At 42.8% G+C, this 18,093-nt stretch overlaps 1 protein-coding gene across 1 annotated transcript in view; it reads right to left on the reverse strand.

Moving 5' to 3' along the window:
- Positions 1-18,093, reverse strand: part of RALGAPA2 (Ral GTPase activating protein catalytic subunit alpha 2) — a 135,769-nt gene that overhangs the window by 33,776 nt on the left and 83,900 nt on the right. Inside the window, exon 37 of the mRNA XM_075708597.1 lies at positions 15,061-15,188. Within this exon, the coding sequence (XP_075564712.1) occupies positions 15,061-15,188 (128 nt within the window). The remainder of the gene's footprint in view (positions 1-15,060; positions 15,189-18,093) is intronic.

An 18,093-nucleotide genomic window follows, 5' to 3' on the forward strand; every position in this document is an offset into this window, starting at 1 on the left:
TGTGAAGGAATGGCATGATTTTATAAACAAGCCTTATTAAATGCACATGCTGAAGGAGTTTATTCCTAAAAAAAGCCTAAGTCATTTGGTTATAACTCAACCACAGCCAGTAGAATGACATCTCGGAAGAACTTAAATCAGATCACAGTCTTTGATTTGCAGAATGTCACCAATGGAGAAAGCGGAGGCACCAAGGCTGAGCCTCACACACCCGATACTTCACACCAACTGGTGCACTTCCCACAATGCTTGAGAAAAACACATTTTTCTTGCCGATGTCCGCGACCTGAAATTTAAACTACTTCAGTTGCAAAAAGGAGCAGCGGACCACATCTAGATTTGCCTAAATGGACTGTTAAAATGTGGGTCAGTGGTGAGAGGATGAGTTAGCATGGGGAAATACTGGAAAACGAATTAAAAATAACCGTTTTGGAAATCTCTCTTTTAGAGCAATGAAAACACTCGACATCCATGTTAGAATTGGTCCAAAAGAGGACAGTAGCATGAGGAAAACCCATTACAAAAGATGAACATGGCCGAGAACGGTGACAACATAGGGGAGTTTGCCTGTGCCTTACCTCAGACACCCACAGTGCTACAGAACAGCACACCGAAGGTACAACGAAAACAGGGGCTCTTTCTACTCATTTCACAAATAATGTGTGAAATTTAGGAGGCAGGCAATACGGTTCACTTTTCTAAACACACTGGGTTCAGCCCCATACCCAAGACTTTTCTTTCACTTCATGTTTCACTTCTCCAGGATACAGCCTTACTCAAAGCACCGGCTAAAATGCGTACTGGGGGAGGAGAGAATGACTGGACCAGACAGATGGTCTGCCTTTGGATGCTGAAAAGGATTTTGAGGGAGTTGAGGAGTATGACTTAATTCTTGTCCTGAATATTTAAGGTAAACACAGATCAATCCAAATTAGGTAAAGCACAACTGCAGTACGACAATACGGTGCCACATATAAAACACAGCAACAGATCATGAACGCAAAAATGCCCTAGGAAAAAGCATCCCTCTTCTCCTTTACTAATCTCTCTAGCTCCAAAGCCGGTCATGATAGTAATCTGACATTCACATTCAGCACAACTATTTGGCTTTACATTCTTAATATACAGAAGTCTTCTAGGATTGTTGCTCTTAAAAATCCTGACACTCCTGAAATATTGCCTCTTCTGTCTGATCAGGGAACAGAAATGTACTTCAATTTTTAAAAAAATGCAACTTTTTATTCATTCTGTGCAAATCATTGACTCGGCATGTTACTGCACAATGAACACACAGAGGTAAAGCAGCAGAAACACTCAAAGTGTTTAGGAACTTCTGTCCTACTGTTTTCTCACAATTCTGGACCGTTATTACAATAGTCTCTATGATAACTCCAGTAGTACTGGTGGATTCCACGCCACCCTAAAATCTCATTATACTGAATACTACAAAAAAATAACAAAGCCATCTCAGTCCTGATGCTCTAAATGTAACAAAAAGATGAAATACAAGGGAACAAGTGCGCCTGCGTGCATTGTATTTCTAATGTTCTTCCAATAAGTGCTCAAATGAAAAATGAAACATTTTGTTTACTGGTCTCTGTATATCTTCTTCAATGATACAAAGGAAGATTGAAAATTGTTGTTTTGGGCATTAAAAAGAACACTAAAGTCCATGTGAGCCTTTTATTTGTAAGCACCAGTTTCACAGATATTGTAATTGACATGAAGAATTGAAACTAAAAGTAAAATCTCTCCACTTTGCTTTCCGAGATCCCAGTACTTTGTGTGTTGACTTTTGGGATTCCAAAATGCATGTTGCTGTGGTATTTAAAAAAAAAAAAGGAAATGCTGGCATGCAAATCCTATTCAACAACTTGAGAATACTAAGGGCTTTTACAAGGCAAAGAACACGTTAAAAGTTCATTAATTAAACAGTGCTTGTGAACAGATGGAATGGCTATCTGGGCTCTAATTACTGTAAGTTGGTACAGAGGTTCGCAGACCTTAATGAGGTTCAATAAAATGAATGATTACACATCAATCACAATTAGAGAAACCTGTAAGATGAGCTGAATTATCATGGCAACAAGTCATAAAACACGGGAGCACAAAACCCAACAGGCTCTGCAAAAGCCTATAAAGAAAACGTTTCTGAATTGAAACGGTTCTCCTGGATTGGAAGAATTCCTCTCCGCTGCCAGCCCCATAAAAACGCTGAGTGATTTGACTGTTCGGCTTGTGCTGTCCCTCTCTGACATCCTGGAGGGCTGATCAGCCGCAGGAGAGGGCAGGGCACCACAGCACCTAAAGGGTTAGCGACAGCAAAGCACACAAGGCAACCATCCGAAAAATAACCGGTTGCGGACACGAAAAGAACGGGAACCCTTTGTCGCACATCAAATGTGGTGTTGAAAATAAAGACACCAATGTTTCTTTTTATCTTCCCAGTGAAATGGAGACGCCACACATCGGGTACAGAGGCTGTTTAAGACCAGTACAATTAGAAAATGCAGCTATGTTGAAAATTGTGTAGTTGAGGTTACTCAGACCGGTACATGCGGGTGTAACTGCTATTCCTACAACTCCAAAGCTTTAAATAACACCGAGTTTTATTTAAAAATTAAGGACAGGAAAATAATCCCAGCCACTTCCATTTCTTACCACTGGAGCCACCTGTGGGAAATAGCATTTTCAGAGCCTTGAATTCCCCAGCCGTAATAGGTGCTGGCAGCAGGGAGAGAAAGGTGGTAAGATGGACACAGAAATTGATGGTAAGGGGATGAGTTCACTTATGGTACGCGAAGTCTCTGAACACCAGCTTCAGTGCTCGTTCCCCAAAGTAACGGCTCCATACTTCTATCATCTTCTCTGTACTGCTACACCTCCATCACCTTCATGGCGTTAGCCTGGCAGACACAGCCCTTAAAAACTCCCGAAGTCAGCTTTCGGTATCGGGAGGTTGATTGGAGTCGCAGGCATAGCACAAGTTAAGGTAAGATCTTCCAGGAAAGAAAAGGTAAGATCTTTCAGAGAAAAGAAAAATGCATGCTAGCTTGAGCTTATTTTCTAAATTTTAATGACTTCACTTTCATGATGCTGCATTTTTGGTATCAAGACTTTGCAGTAATGAAAAACTGAGCTAACCCCAAGTTTGCTTGCTACAGTGCTAACACTAAGATCTCTAAGTGAAATAACTGCTACTTGAACAGCACTACTCTGCCCAGCTGACAGGTGGGCCAGAGAACGCCTACTTGATTTAAGGAAGCCTGCAAACTGGACTAGCGAGGTTTTGTAAGATCATCCACATTGTTACACAGGTGAAAAGGAACGAGATGGATAATCCTAAACAGGTACAACAAATCTAGCTGGTCAGCAGACGTTAAAGTTACAGGTTCCCAAAAACACCTGACCCAGGCCAACTCAGAGAAAGTATCAAAGAAACAGCAAATGAACTGAGGGTTGGGTTTTTTTTTTTTTAAACATAAAATGCCGTACATGTACTAGATTGTTACTTAGCATTAGATTTAAGAAATCATTAAAAGCCATCTGCTCCTGTTTATACGCTAGAACCCTGACAGTTAATCTTACTGTGAAATACACACAAAAGTATGAAACTGAGGAAAGCAAGAATACAAATATGCCAGCCAGTAAACCCTCTATGAAAAAGTAGCTTTCTCCTATTCCTCTCTCTTGCTGTCTCCACGTTTATGTCCCCAACCTAATAAAAAAGTCCCCACTAACAAGATGGCTTTAAAAGTTTTTCAAGTGCATGTAGAGGGAAAGCCTTTCCTCTTTAAGGAATGATATAAGATTATGGTGCTACCAATTAAAGCAGCTTTTATACAATAGGCACAAAAATTATGCGCCTCATCCTCTTAGTATCAGATGCACGGAATCAGTCAGGTTGGAGGGATGTCAGGAAGTGATCTCACGGTCAACACTGAATTCAGAAGCTCATTTTTACTGAGAGAGAAACAAAGCAATTAAGCAAATTCAAAGCTAAACCTAAAAACATTTTTCCTGTTTAGAAAAGGATTTCTTAACTTTCGAATGAAGTGACTGCAGCACGTATGGTTCTTGAAAAACATATACTGAAGTCAGGTTTTCTTCAAAAGAGAAAAAGAAGAAAAGTTTGAAAAATGATGTAAGCCTCTACTGGCGATTACACATTTGTATTAGCGCAAGTGGCCGGATCGCTGGGGACGCACACATGGAAACACGCGCGTGCACATCCAGCTGGTCTGCTGCATCCTGTGCCCTTCCCACCGCCCGGGGAGGCGAGCGCACGGTTTTGGGGACACGGGAACTGCCTTGCTGGATCACAAGTGCAGTTTCCAAGGTCGGCACCCGGGCTTCGGCCGTGGCGAGGACCCGTCGGGAACCCCGCAGCCGGCCGGTGCGGAGTCACCAGCCCCACAAAAGCTCTCAAACTATCCCCTAGTAAAGACTTTCTGAAGGCAGCACTTCTTAAAAATGTTCCCCGCAGGAGCGTTAGCCTTGACGAAGCACCGCCCGCGGGGGTTCCCTGTAACAAGTTGCTCACGGGGAGCCCCCGCCGCCGAGCTCGGCCACCTTCATCTTGCACCGCAGGTCCCTTTGTTCCTTTGTTGCGATAGAGGGAGCGGGGAGCTTCCCGCCGTGCCGCCCCGCTCCGTCCCCTACTGCTCATACTTCCCTTATGCTTTTTGTCTCATAACAGCAGTAAGCAAGCCTCAGCTTTTCACTCTCTCTCCTAACGAGTCTTTTCATGACCTATATAATTCCACATTCATGCAGAGCACCCGTGTGCCATGCAACCAGGACGTGCTTTAGTTTTCTCCGAATTTTGCAGTTCAATTTGATGATTACACTGTAAAAATTAAGACGCATCCTTTTAATCTAAATTACTCAGGGTAATTTAACTTAATTTTATTAAAATGTAGAAATGATCGCTGTACATTCTGCACAAAGGAATTAGACTGGAAGGTTAAGAATCAGCATCAGCGATATCAGCAGCTCCCTCTAGTTGGAAAGCGTATTATTTTTCTCCCCGAAGAGCAAGTATATAGGAAAGACAGCCAAATATTACAAGCTTCTTAAAATAAGCTCCTTGGTAACTCGCGCTGTAACGTACGATCATTGTAGACCTACTAGCTACGTTGCTTTGATTCGCTCTCAAATGAAAATAACTTTGTATTATTTATGCTGACTTTTGACTATTTTTGTAATATGTAACTACCAAAAAATTAAAAATTCCCAACATTTGACAATGAATCTACTTTGGAACAACAACAAAAAAAATTACCATATGTTAGAACAGTGATTTGAAAACTGTGTTTTACTGAAATTTAAAATAAGTGTTAGAACTTGCATATGCTTTAAATAAATATAGGGTTTCATATATTGATCCAGAAGCCACCTCCTTACATTTCCATGGCTTTGAAACTAAAGAAGAGGCTTTTTAGCCTGAGGGGTTAAAAGTGTGGGTGTGGAAGTGGGCTTTTGTTAGAAAAATTAGCAATGCTATGAGTCATTGTGCATTAGCGGCAGAATAGTTTTGCATCTTGTATGAATCCAGACACCATATGCCATGCGAGGGCCTGCTACTTTATGCGGTGCCGCTGCTGACGGGCGGCCACGTGGGCATCCCCAGCGGAAAGGCTGTCTGCGCGCGGCGGCGAGCGCAGGAACCCGGTGATCCGAACACGCTGGACATTGTCGGGAGCAGCAGGAACAGCTGGTAAGCTAGCAGAGCTAGCAGAGCTAGCAGAGCCAGCGCGCCGCAGCGGCGGCGGCGAGCCAGCATGCTAATGAGACGGCGAGCGCGCACAAAGCCCGCCGCAGAGGGGATCGACCCCGCTGCTGTCGGGTCCCGAGCCGCCCAGATTTCGGAGATTTTAGGCCGCTCCTCGAAACCGCACTGCTGCTGCTCCCCTGCGCCCACTGGTCTCCCCGGTGCCGCAGCAAGGGCTCGGGTGCCTCGCTCCGCTCAAATACAAACGTCATCTTTATTCTTGCCAGCGATGCAGCACGCGGACCAAGATGACAACCCTTAGTCAGGCGAAACTCACGCCGAAGCTGATGCGCGTTTTGTCTGTACGAGGACTGCACAGCCTGAATTAAATTGAAAGCCCATTCAGATAAAACTCTACTATTCTTTTTTCCCCCCATTTGTGACAAAAGCCAAACAAAAATAACCCTAGGAAATCCAAAGAGCAAGTAAGCGTTCAGAAGCAAGTTTCCAAAAGACACAACGGAGGGGCAGAACAGCAAAGTCAGCAAAACTTACTTCAAAAATACAGAGAACACAGACCCCTTTAATTTGCCTAGCGTATAACTGAAAAAATAAGAAACCAACACCAACCCCCCCCCCAAGATTCAATAGAGTACTTAGCAGCAACCTGAATATATCAATTTTGCTCCTGTCAAACCTTAAAGAGAGCCTCTCATTAAACACAAGTTAGAGGTTCTCCATCTAATACTACAGAAAACACAAAACACCAATAGGTGTTTGGACCTCTGTGTAACTTACTTGAAGAGAGTGGGAGCTTGAGTTGACACCTTCCTATGAATGGTGTGTTTTCAAGTTATAAATAAAAAACCTATACCACAACTGACTCGATGTTCGCTATTGCAAGGTGAATTGAAGGCAGACTCCCATCACAGACCTCCTGGAAGCCCTTTGGGTAGGGCATGACTACGCCAACAAAACTGCACTTTCAAGAAACGGGTTTTATTTTCACAGAGAACAAAAGAAACACTGATCCCTGTCAGCTTGACCAAACTGTAGGTATTTCACGAGCAATGCCACCAAAGCCGGCGGACTGCAGGCGAGTGAGAGATGAGTGGCCAGTTAATCCAGAGATGCGGCCAACGTCAGGCTGCCGTAAGCACCCTGTTACGCTCCCTGTAAATACCCACCAGCTATCAGCCAGTCGGCAAACCTCAGAATCCGTGCATTTCCCTCTTCAGTCCTTGCTCATGGCGCTCTTCACAGATGGGCAATCTACTGCATTTTGCTTGTGAATATACAAAGAACTGTATTGTGCTTTTACAGATTTAAACTGGATAAACATTACTCCCAGCAATCTTAAGAGCAGCAGTGGTACACAAACCCTTCTGCACAACTCAAGTTTGATTCAGCGCTAGGACACAAGTTTAAAACAGCATTTCAATAAAACCCCCAGTTTCTTGCAAAATTATTCATGAACAAGTAAAATCCTAATGATGAAGAAATGGAATAAAGAAACCAAGTGTTTTATTCAAAGCAGCAGCTTCTCTGTGGCAGAGGAGAGTTAGGATTCAAATTCCCAACTCCCAATCCTGATCTGCTGCTTATACTTTATGTACTATACTATTTTCAGCAAGATCATGGCTTTCCAGTCTTTGGTAGGGGCTAAAGAAGTACGGCTGCGTATTTCAGGAAGCTTGTTTTCAATTAGTGCACATGCACGTCATTTAAGAAACCCAAAGTTGAGCTTGGGGGTTCTTTCCCCCCCCCCTATTTCTGACATATAACACACTGTGAATTCACTTTTCATTCAAAAAAACATTAAATTCATGATGTCACTTAACCACAGGTTCATTTTTGGAACTACCCATTAAATCACTAGCAAATAAAAGCCTTTAGAACTGCCGGGGTTTATTTACTCATACTGAAGAGTACAGTTGCTGCACAGAGATGATCATCAGGAGGGGCAGCAGTTAGCGCCGTTTAAACCTCTGCTACAGAATTAGCTTGGGACTTTCTCAACAACCCTCAGTGATCTTTACAGCTTCCAGCCGTGGGGAAGAATAACGATGCCCCATGTTATAGCGGAAAAATAAATGGTATTGTTAACACGCAAACTTCGCTGCTGCCCCCCTTGCCTTCTGTCAAATGGTGAAGCTGACCAGCAGTTCGCAGTAACGCATATACAAGACGTGTGCCTAACAAGGAACTGTGAACAGGGACAGGTCTGTACAGATGCACGCACAAAAATACAGAAATTTAAAACCATTGTGTCCGTGCATCATTCAGCAGCACGTGAAGTTTAAATCCGCAGAAGCATTATATACTCTTTATATATTCTCAAGCGGGATGCAGTAGATTTCTCTGCAAGTCTATGAAGAGCACTATGAATAAGAGCTGCAGAGCCGCCTCCACAATCCCATGTAATGCCACCTAAAAGCTTTGCCTCGCATGACTTATTACAGGCTGGAGCAGATTAGAGGCATCGATCGCTGCCTGGAGAAGGTTCTCGCTGCGAGGAGGGAAGGCAGCCGCGGAGACAGCCAGCCTGGCCATCGATCCGCTCCAGCGGGGAGCTGCGCTGCAGAATGAAGGTCAGTGCTGCTCTACACCACCCCGTACAGCCACCGCCGCGTTCATCAGCATCCCCGAGAGACTGCTGCAACGGGACCAAATACTTCTGTCTGAAACTCCAACCCTCGCGCGAGGGCTGGTTACAGCAACCGCCGGAAAGGTGAAGGACGGCAAGTTAGACCTGCTGCTCTCCGCAGACAAAAGCGGCAGAGGACTGGCTACAGGCAGACACTCCTGCGAGCCAGAACCGATTGCTTCGGCAGAAAACTGTCAGATGCCATGTCATATAAATTGTCACAGCTCCTGTGACACGTGCTTTAGAATTTCATAGTAATTTCTAACAGCATCTATATAGCTTGAGGGCATAAATTCTTTGGATGAAATAAAGGGAACAAATTGTGAACCCTTCTCTAAAAGGAGTAACAGGCTTTCTATTTTATTTTCACGGTACTATCAAACACCCCTTCATAATCAAAGCAGAGTTCCAAATGCAAGCTCAACAAAGCACGCTTTCAAAGGTACGCAAAATGTGTTTTCAGGCATCTGACGTTACGTACACCTACAAAATATATGACAGCCATTCACACAATTAAGTCCATCATAGCAGCTATCTTTCTTTTTTAGTCTCTGATAAAGCAGGTGAGCAGATCAGTCGCTCTACATTGTTAGTCAGAAACTGGCTTAAACCAACAAAAGGAATTCATTCAGAATTCAAAGTTGATGTTCTTTGCTTAATCTTCACGATTCCAGACATGACATACCAATATATAGTAGATGTGTTAATATCTGGATGCAATATAATGAATTAAAGTTATGGACATCTTTTTTTGTTATGCATTTAGACGGTCTTTTGATTTTATCCTAGTGAACTACTTATTTGCCACGGTTAAGAGGGCATACCATATTCATTACAGTGGATAAAACTTGAAGAGTTATTCATGTATCAAATTACTTCTCCAAAGTAAGGGCTGTGTTTTCTTCTGGCCCACAAACAGGACTGCAAATCGTAAGCAGGGAAATGGTGACATCCAGTGCTCAGATATCATGTAAAGTGTACGCATCCTCATCGTACTCTTTCTTGTTGACACCTTCGGCGTCTAACGCACAGATGCATTACGTTGCAGCAAAGTACTACAAACACCCACGATAAAATTAAGAAGAGTTTAAAACTCTTCTACCTTCATGTTTTCCTCTTTGAATGAACAACAAATAATGCAAACAACTTTGGAAACAATACCACAACCTGCCACTGTGGTAATTTTCTTCTTCTTACCAGACTAAGAACATTTAGGTCGCCCTTATATAATTCTCTGCATTAATGAAAAAGGCAGAAGCAGCACAGCTTAAGTTAGAGAATTTTTAGGATTACATCTCCAAGAACACTTGCACAGCCACCTGAAGTGGACAGTTTCGACAGCACAAACAGTGGCTGACAGACACCAGTCCGCACGCCCACCCCAGCAGGTATTTCGTCTTCCCCGTAGAGTAACGCAGCACTGTTTTCGAATCAAGATGCTACAGAAGAGTATGAAAAATACACAGGAATCAACAGGCAGAATAAGAACAACCCCCCTTTTTTTTCCCATAAGACCAAACCAATTTATCCTAAAAGCGAGACTGTGTAAAAAGATAACTTTATAATAAACATGTTAATTCTCAATAAACCCCAACAGGAACTAACTCCCTATTTACTCATTCACAGGAAGATACATGTAGCTTAAATTGCTAAGAAAATAATTCAAAGACTACAAGAAATCAGCGAAGAACGCAGGAAAAAAGCCAGCTGGTGGTCGCACACAGGGACGTTTTACACCCTCCAGTCGGTTGCTTAGAAAAAGCTGATGGAAGCTAGGGTAACGTTTCAGACATGTCAGAATCTCTGCTACTTTTCTTCAAACTCAGTTAGTGAGACCAGGCAGGACTGGAATTACGCTAGTTATTTGCAATAGTGGAGTGAAAAAAAAAAAAAAGTGGTAAAATACTACAAACAACATCAAAATAATTTTTTCAGTTAAAAAGAAGCTTTTTTTCAGTAGAAGAGTGGAAACACAGAGGTACAGGCATTTATGTTCAGGAACACGGGGCCACTTCACAAACTTCACAGATCATGACAGCAATCCACCAAAGTTTCCTCTTCACCGCTGTGGCCATTTTTCAAACCGAGAAGCTTTTCTTTCCAGTTAGGAAGCGGGTGAAAAGGCTCAAAAAGCATTGCTCCGCCTTACACTTAGACATTTTTCTAAAACCACCCAGGTCTGGTACAGTCTTTCAGCCAATGTAATTTAAAGAATGGCTGTCTTAATTGGGAAGATAATTTTGCACTACACATTTTAAAAAAAAAAAAAAAAAAAGATGATGATAAAAGATATGAGAATCCAGGATGTTTACCTCTTGTTATTATGAAATGTGAGATGGGAAAGAATAAGCATCCTGGCCATGAAATTTCATAAGTAAAACCTGAGACCAACTTACAAATCTCTAGACAAGAACAATTTAATTCAAGGAGCAAGGAAATTACTCCATTTTGAAAGACAATCTGGATTCTGAGTAGTCAAACTTGCATTTCCCTATGCATTCTAAGAGGAGCTTTTTGCTCAGACATCACTATTCCCAAATCCCAAAGTCTTTTTGGAGAACAGCATTAAATTATGGACCAACCAAAGCCCCTGATACCTGCACACTTAGTTACGTTTTCTTATTTGGAGGTTTACTAGCACCTGAGCCTAAAAACGGTCAGCTTAAACAGCAGCTGTAATCAGACCCATAATAAAGATTTAAATACCAACCCTGTTTCCCCCCCGCAGTATTTATCTTTACAGACAAGACCGGCTCCCAGAGATGTGCATTGCTGCAGCTGAGGTCGACTGGGACTCCAGAATGTACAAGTGTTCAATAATTCTTTCCAGCATACAACTAGTTTAACCTAAGCTGGAAGAGAGCACAAAGATGCAGTTTTATATCATCACCCCTACCATTTTTTGAAATGTTATCGGAACCAGAACAGACCCTTGCTTCAGGGGTCCTGCTCAACCCAATTACAATTACCAAAGCACCAAATCATGAACGCACGGTTTTTCACCCCTGCTCTCATCTCCTAAGGCATCCTGCTTGCAGACTCGCATTAGTCTTAAATACTGACAACTGGCAGCCTCTGCTTTAACTGGGCTTAATTAAGAGGAACTTTAGTTTTGATACATAATTATTCGGCTGTGAGATTAGTCGTTCCTTCCTTTCCCCAGCACACAAAAAGGTGGCTTTAATGTTCTCAAAAACTTGCAGAAATATATAAATTTTTATACAACAATTTTAGTAAGTTTAAATACTATTCTTCCTTGTTCCTATATAATTTAAATCACCTTATTGTTTATGATTTCCATAAAATACACAGGCATATTTAAAATGGAAATTATTGTCTGAAAAAGCAGACTGGGGAAGCTGCTGAAACGCATTACCTCGCACTCAACAGTTACTTAAGGATGGTGAGAGCACCAATTAGTATGGTCTGCAGCCGCTCAGTCTCAACACTTCACTGCGCCAAGAATGAATGCACTCCTGAAAAAATGGTTATTTTGAACATATACTAATGTATAATCATCCATGACCATGTAAACATTGCAGCAACTACAGCGACCACTGAGCTTTAACCGTTCAAAAGACAACTGAGCTATGCGTTAACTACCCTGGTTTTGCTCTTGTGTAATGCTATTGCATGGCATTTGATGTATACAAAGAACTTGCAGCCAGAATGGCTTGAAACTAAAGTTTAAATACAGTTAATTATTTTAATGAATACGTCTCTTGCCCTAATGAACTCCTTAAAACAGAAACAGTTACAAAAACATAGAAAATTATTTAAAAAAAAAATCTAATGTGGTCTGTCATAGTTACCTTCCTCACTGTGAAAGAGATTTCCAACAGAAAAATGTATTTGGGTACGACAGTGGAATTTGTGTCATCATGACCAAGCGATTACAGCGCACAGCGAGATTCTCCCGCGGCTCTGCGGTCCTGGTCCCCATGGAAACCGGACTCGGATATTGTCCTCCACTCGCTGGAGCACCGAGACTTGGGAGCCTTTTGTGCCTGATGAGATTTCTTCCACAACCTTCCAGCAACAGACCCTATGCTTCCTCCTGACTCTTTCCTAATTGAGATGCAAATTAATCTCTGTGGCTGATTACACTTCCCTTAAAGCCCCTGACAAGTGCAGCTGTAACCGGAGTTTACAGACTTTCCAACAAGTGACTTCAGCTGTCACTGCTGGCGAGCCGCTGCCCCAGCTCCCCGGCACGCGACCCCGCGCAGGCAGCGCTTCCCGCGGGCACGCCGACCGGCTCCTTCCCCTCGCAGCCTACCAGGCCGGAGCGAGGATCGGGGCTCCGCTCGGAGCAGGGTCCCAGCAGGTATTTCACACCCTGCCGCTGCTCCAGCACAAGCGCCACGGACTCGGTGCCTTACCGCCACTGAACCATTTACACCAGGTGAGGCGTTCAATCGATTTCTAACCACACTTGAATCGAGAACTTTTGTAGCTACTAACCCTTATTATGGATGCTGACGGTACCATGCCCGGTGTGGCAAACGGAGTGGCAGACCACTCCTCAGCTCTGCCTTACACACGCTCTTCTGCACTCTCCCCAACTGCAAGGTTAGGTCTAATGTGCTGCCAAACATCATCTGTTACTTTTCCAGGATTATTGCTTTTTATTTCTCCCTTCTATTGAAATGTTTTCGAGTTATTTCACCTTTGAGTTACTTGCATCTCCAGCCTGACAGAGTCACTAAACTCTTTCACTTCTGCTCAAGTTGCTGGCTCTGCTTTCCCCCGTTCTCCTCGCAGCAGCTCGCAGCTAGCAGAGAGAACACCAGAGCCAAGTCCCTCACTGCCCTTCAGGAGCTGCCAAGCAGGGTCACTGCACCGGACAGGTTCAAACACCGCCTTTACACATCCATATAGTACATTCCAATTTCTGGCTCACTAAAAGTTTTAGTGTATCTTTAGTGTTTTTAGGGAGTAATTATTGTTGACCTTTACTGTAAGAAAAAAGTGTTTCACTATCTACAGTAAGAGTTGCAATAGCTTTCTCTCCCACTCCAGTGTCATCCTGATGGGATCTTCCCACCACATTATCTTTGTCCAGTTTCAGAAGTTTCTCAATCCACTTTCATTTACCAGACACACACGTGGCAGTTGATTCACTACAGATATCGTTGGTGCAAAAGCAGGCACAGAAAAGGAAGAAAAGAATCTGGGGACAGATGCTATTTCAGCTAGACCTCGAACATATGCTGAGAAGCGGCATGTGCTATCATATTTGTGCTGCTCATGTTTCCCTGGGGACAAGGAGGGACCCAGAGAGAGACCCTGTCAGAAAGCAGGAGCACAGCAGGCTGGTGAGCGCTCTTCACTCACAAAATGTTGAAAGCCAAAAGATAAGCGGGATCGGGAATCAGAGGGCTCCGACCGGGAGTGAGGCGCTGGGACAGCAGTAAGAGGCAACAGGATCTCTTCATTCTTGCAACTGCTGTTACTTATGTATGATTTTACTGCACTGCTATTTTATTAGTATACATTGACTACAGAAGCAGATGGATTAAGCTAAATTCTGCATAGAAGAATTCTAGTAATTAGCTAGATTTCTCTCATCAACCAAAAGTGGAAAGCTTGGCAAGTTTTGAATCATCTGTTAGGTACTGCCACGGTTTTGCAGCTGATGTATTGCATTCAGCTGCTTACGCAACAGCCACCAACTGTCTTTGTTCTAAAATGAGTACACAATGAAGTGAATAAAATGAAAATTTATTTAACCACAATGCTACTTTTAATTTCCGATGACTTCTGCAAAGCACACTGGATAAAATTTCACCTTAAAAAAAAAAACCCCAACAAAAACAGTATTTTGAAGCTATTTGGTATTTTCAAAATGCGCGTCTCAAACTAATCAATCAATATTCTTTCAAAGATCAAAACATTTAATTTACAAACTCTTTCTCGAAGTCATATGGTTAGAAAAAGACTCAAACCAAAAGTTCCCCACAGAAAATGAAATGCAGTGAGCATTGGTCCTGAGATAAGTGATATGATTAACAAAACAAGCTATAAAACGTTTCTAGCATAATTACAGCATTATGAGAAAATCCTAGAATAAGTGAAAACCAGTAAGAATGCTGCTAGTCTGTATATCCCACAAGAATAAAAGTCTATGCTACAATTTCTGTAACAGAGAAGCAGCATACAACCTAGTCATCTTCCAGGAACTGTTAGAAAATATGTTCTGACAATGCCCAAATACAGACGTGGCTGGAATAAAACTGGAATTCGGGAACTGAAACATCTGTATCTGAGGCCAAGTCCCATCTGTCTTGTTAATGTAATAAGTCCAAGTAAAGTCAATTGGACTACTTCTTTGAACAAGACAAGAACACAACTGAGCTCTGTGTATTAGCCTAATACACGCTGTAGATAACTTCTATGAGCGTGAAAGAAAATTGAGTATTATCATTACTTACATTTCAAAGCACCAGCGTCAAGTCCAAGTGCACCACCAGCAAGGCTGTCTGAGGCTGCTGGTGAGAACACTCTTGTGATGTTATGATCCTATTTTTAAAACAGTGGATGGTAACTGGGTGTGAACGACTGAAAACATTGAGCTTTGACCTTTTCCAATAAAATCAAATGGGAAGGATTTTCACTAAAGCTTACCTCTCCACAGAAGAGCATTCAGAAGTAAGAACCCTACCAAGGGGAGCCTTGCCCCAGCAGGAGGAAAGGATACAAGCTCTGGTAGAGCGGGATGAGCGACTTGACGGCTCTGCTGGCATTGATGCACGTGGCACATATGAGGCTTGGCAGCAGCTTTGCAGTCACGATTGCTCCATCGAAGAGAGGACCAAAAAATGGCACCTGTGGACCCCAAGATAAAAACAAGGCATGTAAAGCCGAGCGAATGGATGCTGAAAGGTAGCGCAGAGCACGGGAGCAACTTCCAGAATCACAAACAGAAACAGCGTGCCCGACTCCCAGGGGATTTTCACAGCAAGGCATCTGCTGCTTGAGAAAGGCGCCGGGGAGGCAAGTGGAGGCAAGTTTCACACTGCCCCGCTCTAGACAGCGAAGTTACTCGGTTACATTACAAGCGCTAGCTTGCTCTAATCTCTCTGGATCACGGGCACAAAGAGACTCCAAGTACAGCAGAACACAGAAACAACCCACATCCACGGGCTGCGGCTGCAGGGCCATTACCAGCCAGGGCAGCACAGTCGGCCGGCTGTACCCCTGCTACACACCATGCTGTATCTTGCATTGTATTATTGACATTTGGAATAATAAGCATCAGACCCACTACAGAAGACCAATACATTATTTTGCCATAAAACGGTATGACCACAGTGTTTTCCACACAGAAACTTCCAGTGTGAAATCAATCCCCCAATTTTAAGTTTTTAAATCTTCCATAATTACCATCAGCATACTTTACATGCATATGCACATTTCACAGAATATTCAACTGGGTGAACATGGGCTTGTTATGCATATGGACAAAATTAATCTATGAATTTGACATCGATATTCCATTTTGAGTAGATATTAAGAGCTGTTTTCTGTCTCACATCCCAACAGGAGACCCTGATTCACTGGCTGAATCCAACCACTGGCAGTTTTTGCAAAGAACTATTTGTTTCAGATAATCCTCTATAAACGCCTTCCACGGACTTCACTAAAGGAAAAAAAAAAATAATGGAGCTGAACGAAGATCACGAGGTCTGTGGAAAGCAGAGGAGATGGGGGAAAACCACCCCGTCTCGGAGGCAGCCCCCCGTCACCACGGCTGGGCCAGGCACCAACAGCTCCCCCAGCACAGCACCCAGGGTGCTAAACCGCTGCTCCTTCAGGGCCACCTCCGGAGGCACCGGACACAATGCCATTTGGTGACACACGGCTCTTCAAACAACAGCCAGGCTAGGCAAAAGAGACGCTTTACAGGAGTGAAAAATGTCCAGAATTGCATATACATAGCAGACTGTGCCATGTCAAACCCAGACAATTTTGATGTTTAAATATATAATAAGTTTTAGTATTTACAAGTAGTCAAACTCATTTCCCTTTCACAAACTCAAAGTGAAAGGAAAAAAAAAAAACAACCAAAACCCTAAACAGAAGCTAGCAGCAATTATCAATATTTAAGCTATGGATTTTTTTCCATCTGTACAGAGGCTTATCACATAAATAAATACCCTCTATTATTCTTCTGCAACTGCTCATGGGTGACTGTGACAGTCATTCAATAAATGGACAAAGGGAATAATATAAATCCCCTGCATCTAGGGAATTCCTCTAATTAGAAGTGGCAATGAATTACAGAAGAAATTTGGTTTTAATATAACATCTGCAAGTGACAGCTGTCTTTTCACACAGTTATTTTGTCATTCCTTTACTGAAAATAATTACCTGCCCCCCAAAAAATAGATTAGTGTAAAATGTTTCCACAGTGGTTTTGCCTTTTTTTTAATGCTTGCATTAGTATCTAGGCAGTTGGAAAGAAAGGTCACAGGAAGAAAATCTATGCCACCAAAGTGGTAATGTTCTAGAGTATCAAGTTTTTCCTCTCTAAGCAATAACATTGCTAAGTGACATTTTTAACACATACTCTGTTTACAAGTATTGACAAGAGGAGGAAAAAAAAAAAACCCAAGTAAAACTGTATTTTTATGTAAGTACAAATAAGGAGGCTAAGTACACAGTAGTATTAAAATTATACCAACATACAAATGCCAGATGATTCAAGTCGGATTAGCACTTACATATGCTACTGTACAGGGAAATTCATTGCCAGGCTTTTTGACAAGCAATTTTTGCTTACAGGACTTTGTTTCACTGTTTCAAAACCACCTGGAGTCTAGACAGCATGGCAGATTTTCTTAACACGGTATTACAGAATTTATATACCTAAAATATAGACAAGGTGTGTATCTTTTATACAACTTACATATGTGTGTAGATAAATACATACACATATATAATATATGCTCACATTTTAAAAAAATCTTTCAGCAGGCACTCTCCAGCGAATTTACCAAAAATATCTCCAATCTGACATTTTAAAACAAAAAGTTTAATAATTGTTTTCTCTGACAGTTTAATAGTCAAACTCCAGTACTCCAAGTCACACTTTACTCTAGAACTCCTTTTAAACAGAGAAGTAGGCTAATTCAAGCTGAACCCTGAAACCTGAGAGCTTTCCTTAGCACCCGGAACTCTGTCCCCACAGCGTAGAGGGAAGGGTACGGTGGGCGCTCTCCGGAGTGGCTTTCATGAAGTTGGGAAACACCCTTTTTTCAAGCACGTTTCAAATATTCAAACAGATGATTTCAAGAACTGTGTCCTAGGCACGCGTTTTCTCAAAAAGTACACATTTTGCACGACCCAAAGTTGGCATACGCTGGCAGATGCAAAAAGAAAATAATGCAAAGGATGGAAGCGGCTTTGTACAAGAGCGACGGATTTTACACTACCCAAGAAAAGCAAGCGTAACCCACATGAAACCAGAACCAAGAGCCGTATCTGCCCAAATCCGTCCCTAGCTTTCCGGCACGCAGGGCTAACCCTCCGGAGACGGGCACTGGCATGGCTGCCCTGCCCTCCGGCAGCAGCGCAGCCAGCAGGCCTCCCGCCCCCTGGCAGGCTCGGGGTCCGCAGAGCGCGCTGCGATACGCGGAGCACGCAACCAGACCATACGCCCGCGTGGACACAAAGCTTGGAATTATTAATTCCCCGAGCAGATCTACCGGCCACGCCGAGGGTCATTAAA

Source organism: Pelecanus crispus, chromosome 3, assembly GCF_030463565.1.
Source record: "Pelecanus crispus isolate bPelCri1 chromosome 3, bPelCri1.pri, whole genome shotgun sequence".
NCBI classification, from domain to species: Eukaryota; Metazoa; Chordata; class Aves; order Pelecaniformes; family Pelecanidae; genus Pelecanus; species Pelecanus crispus.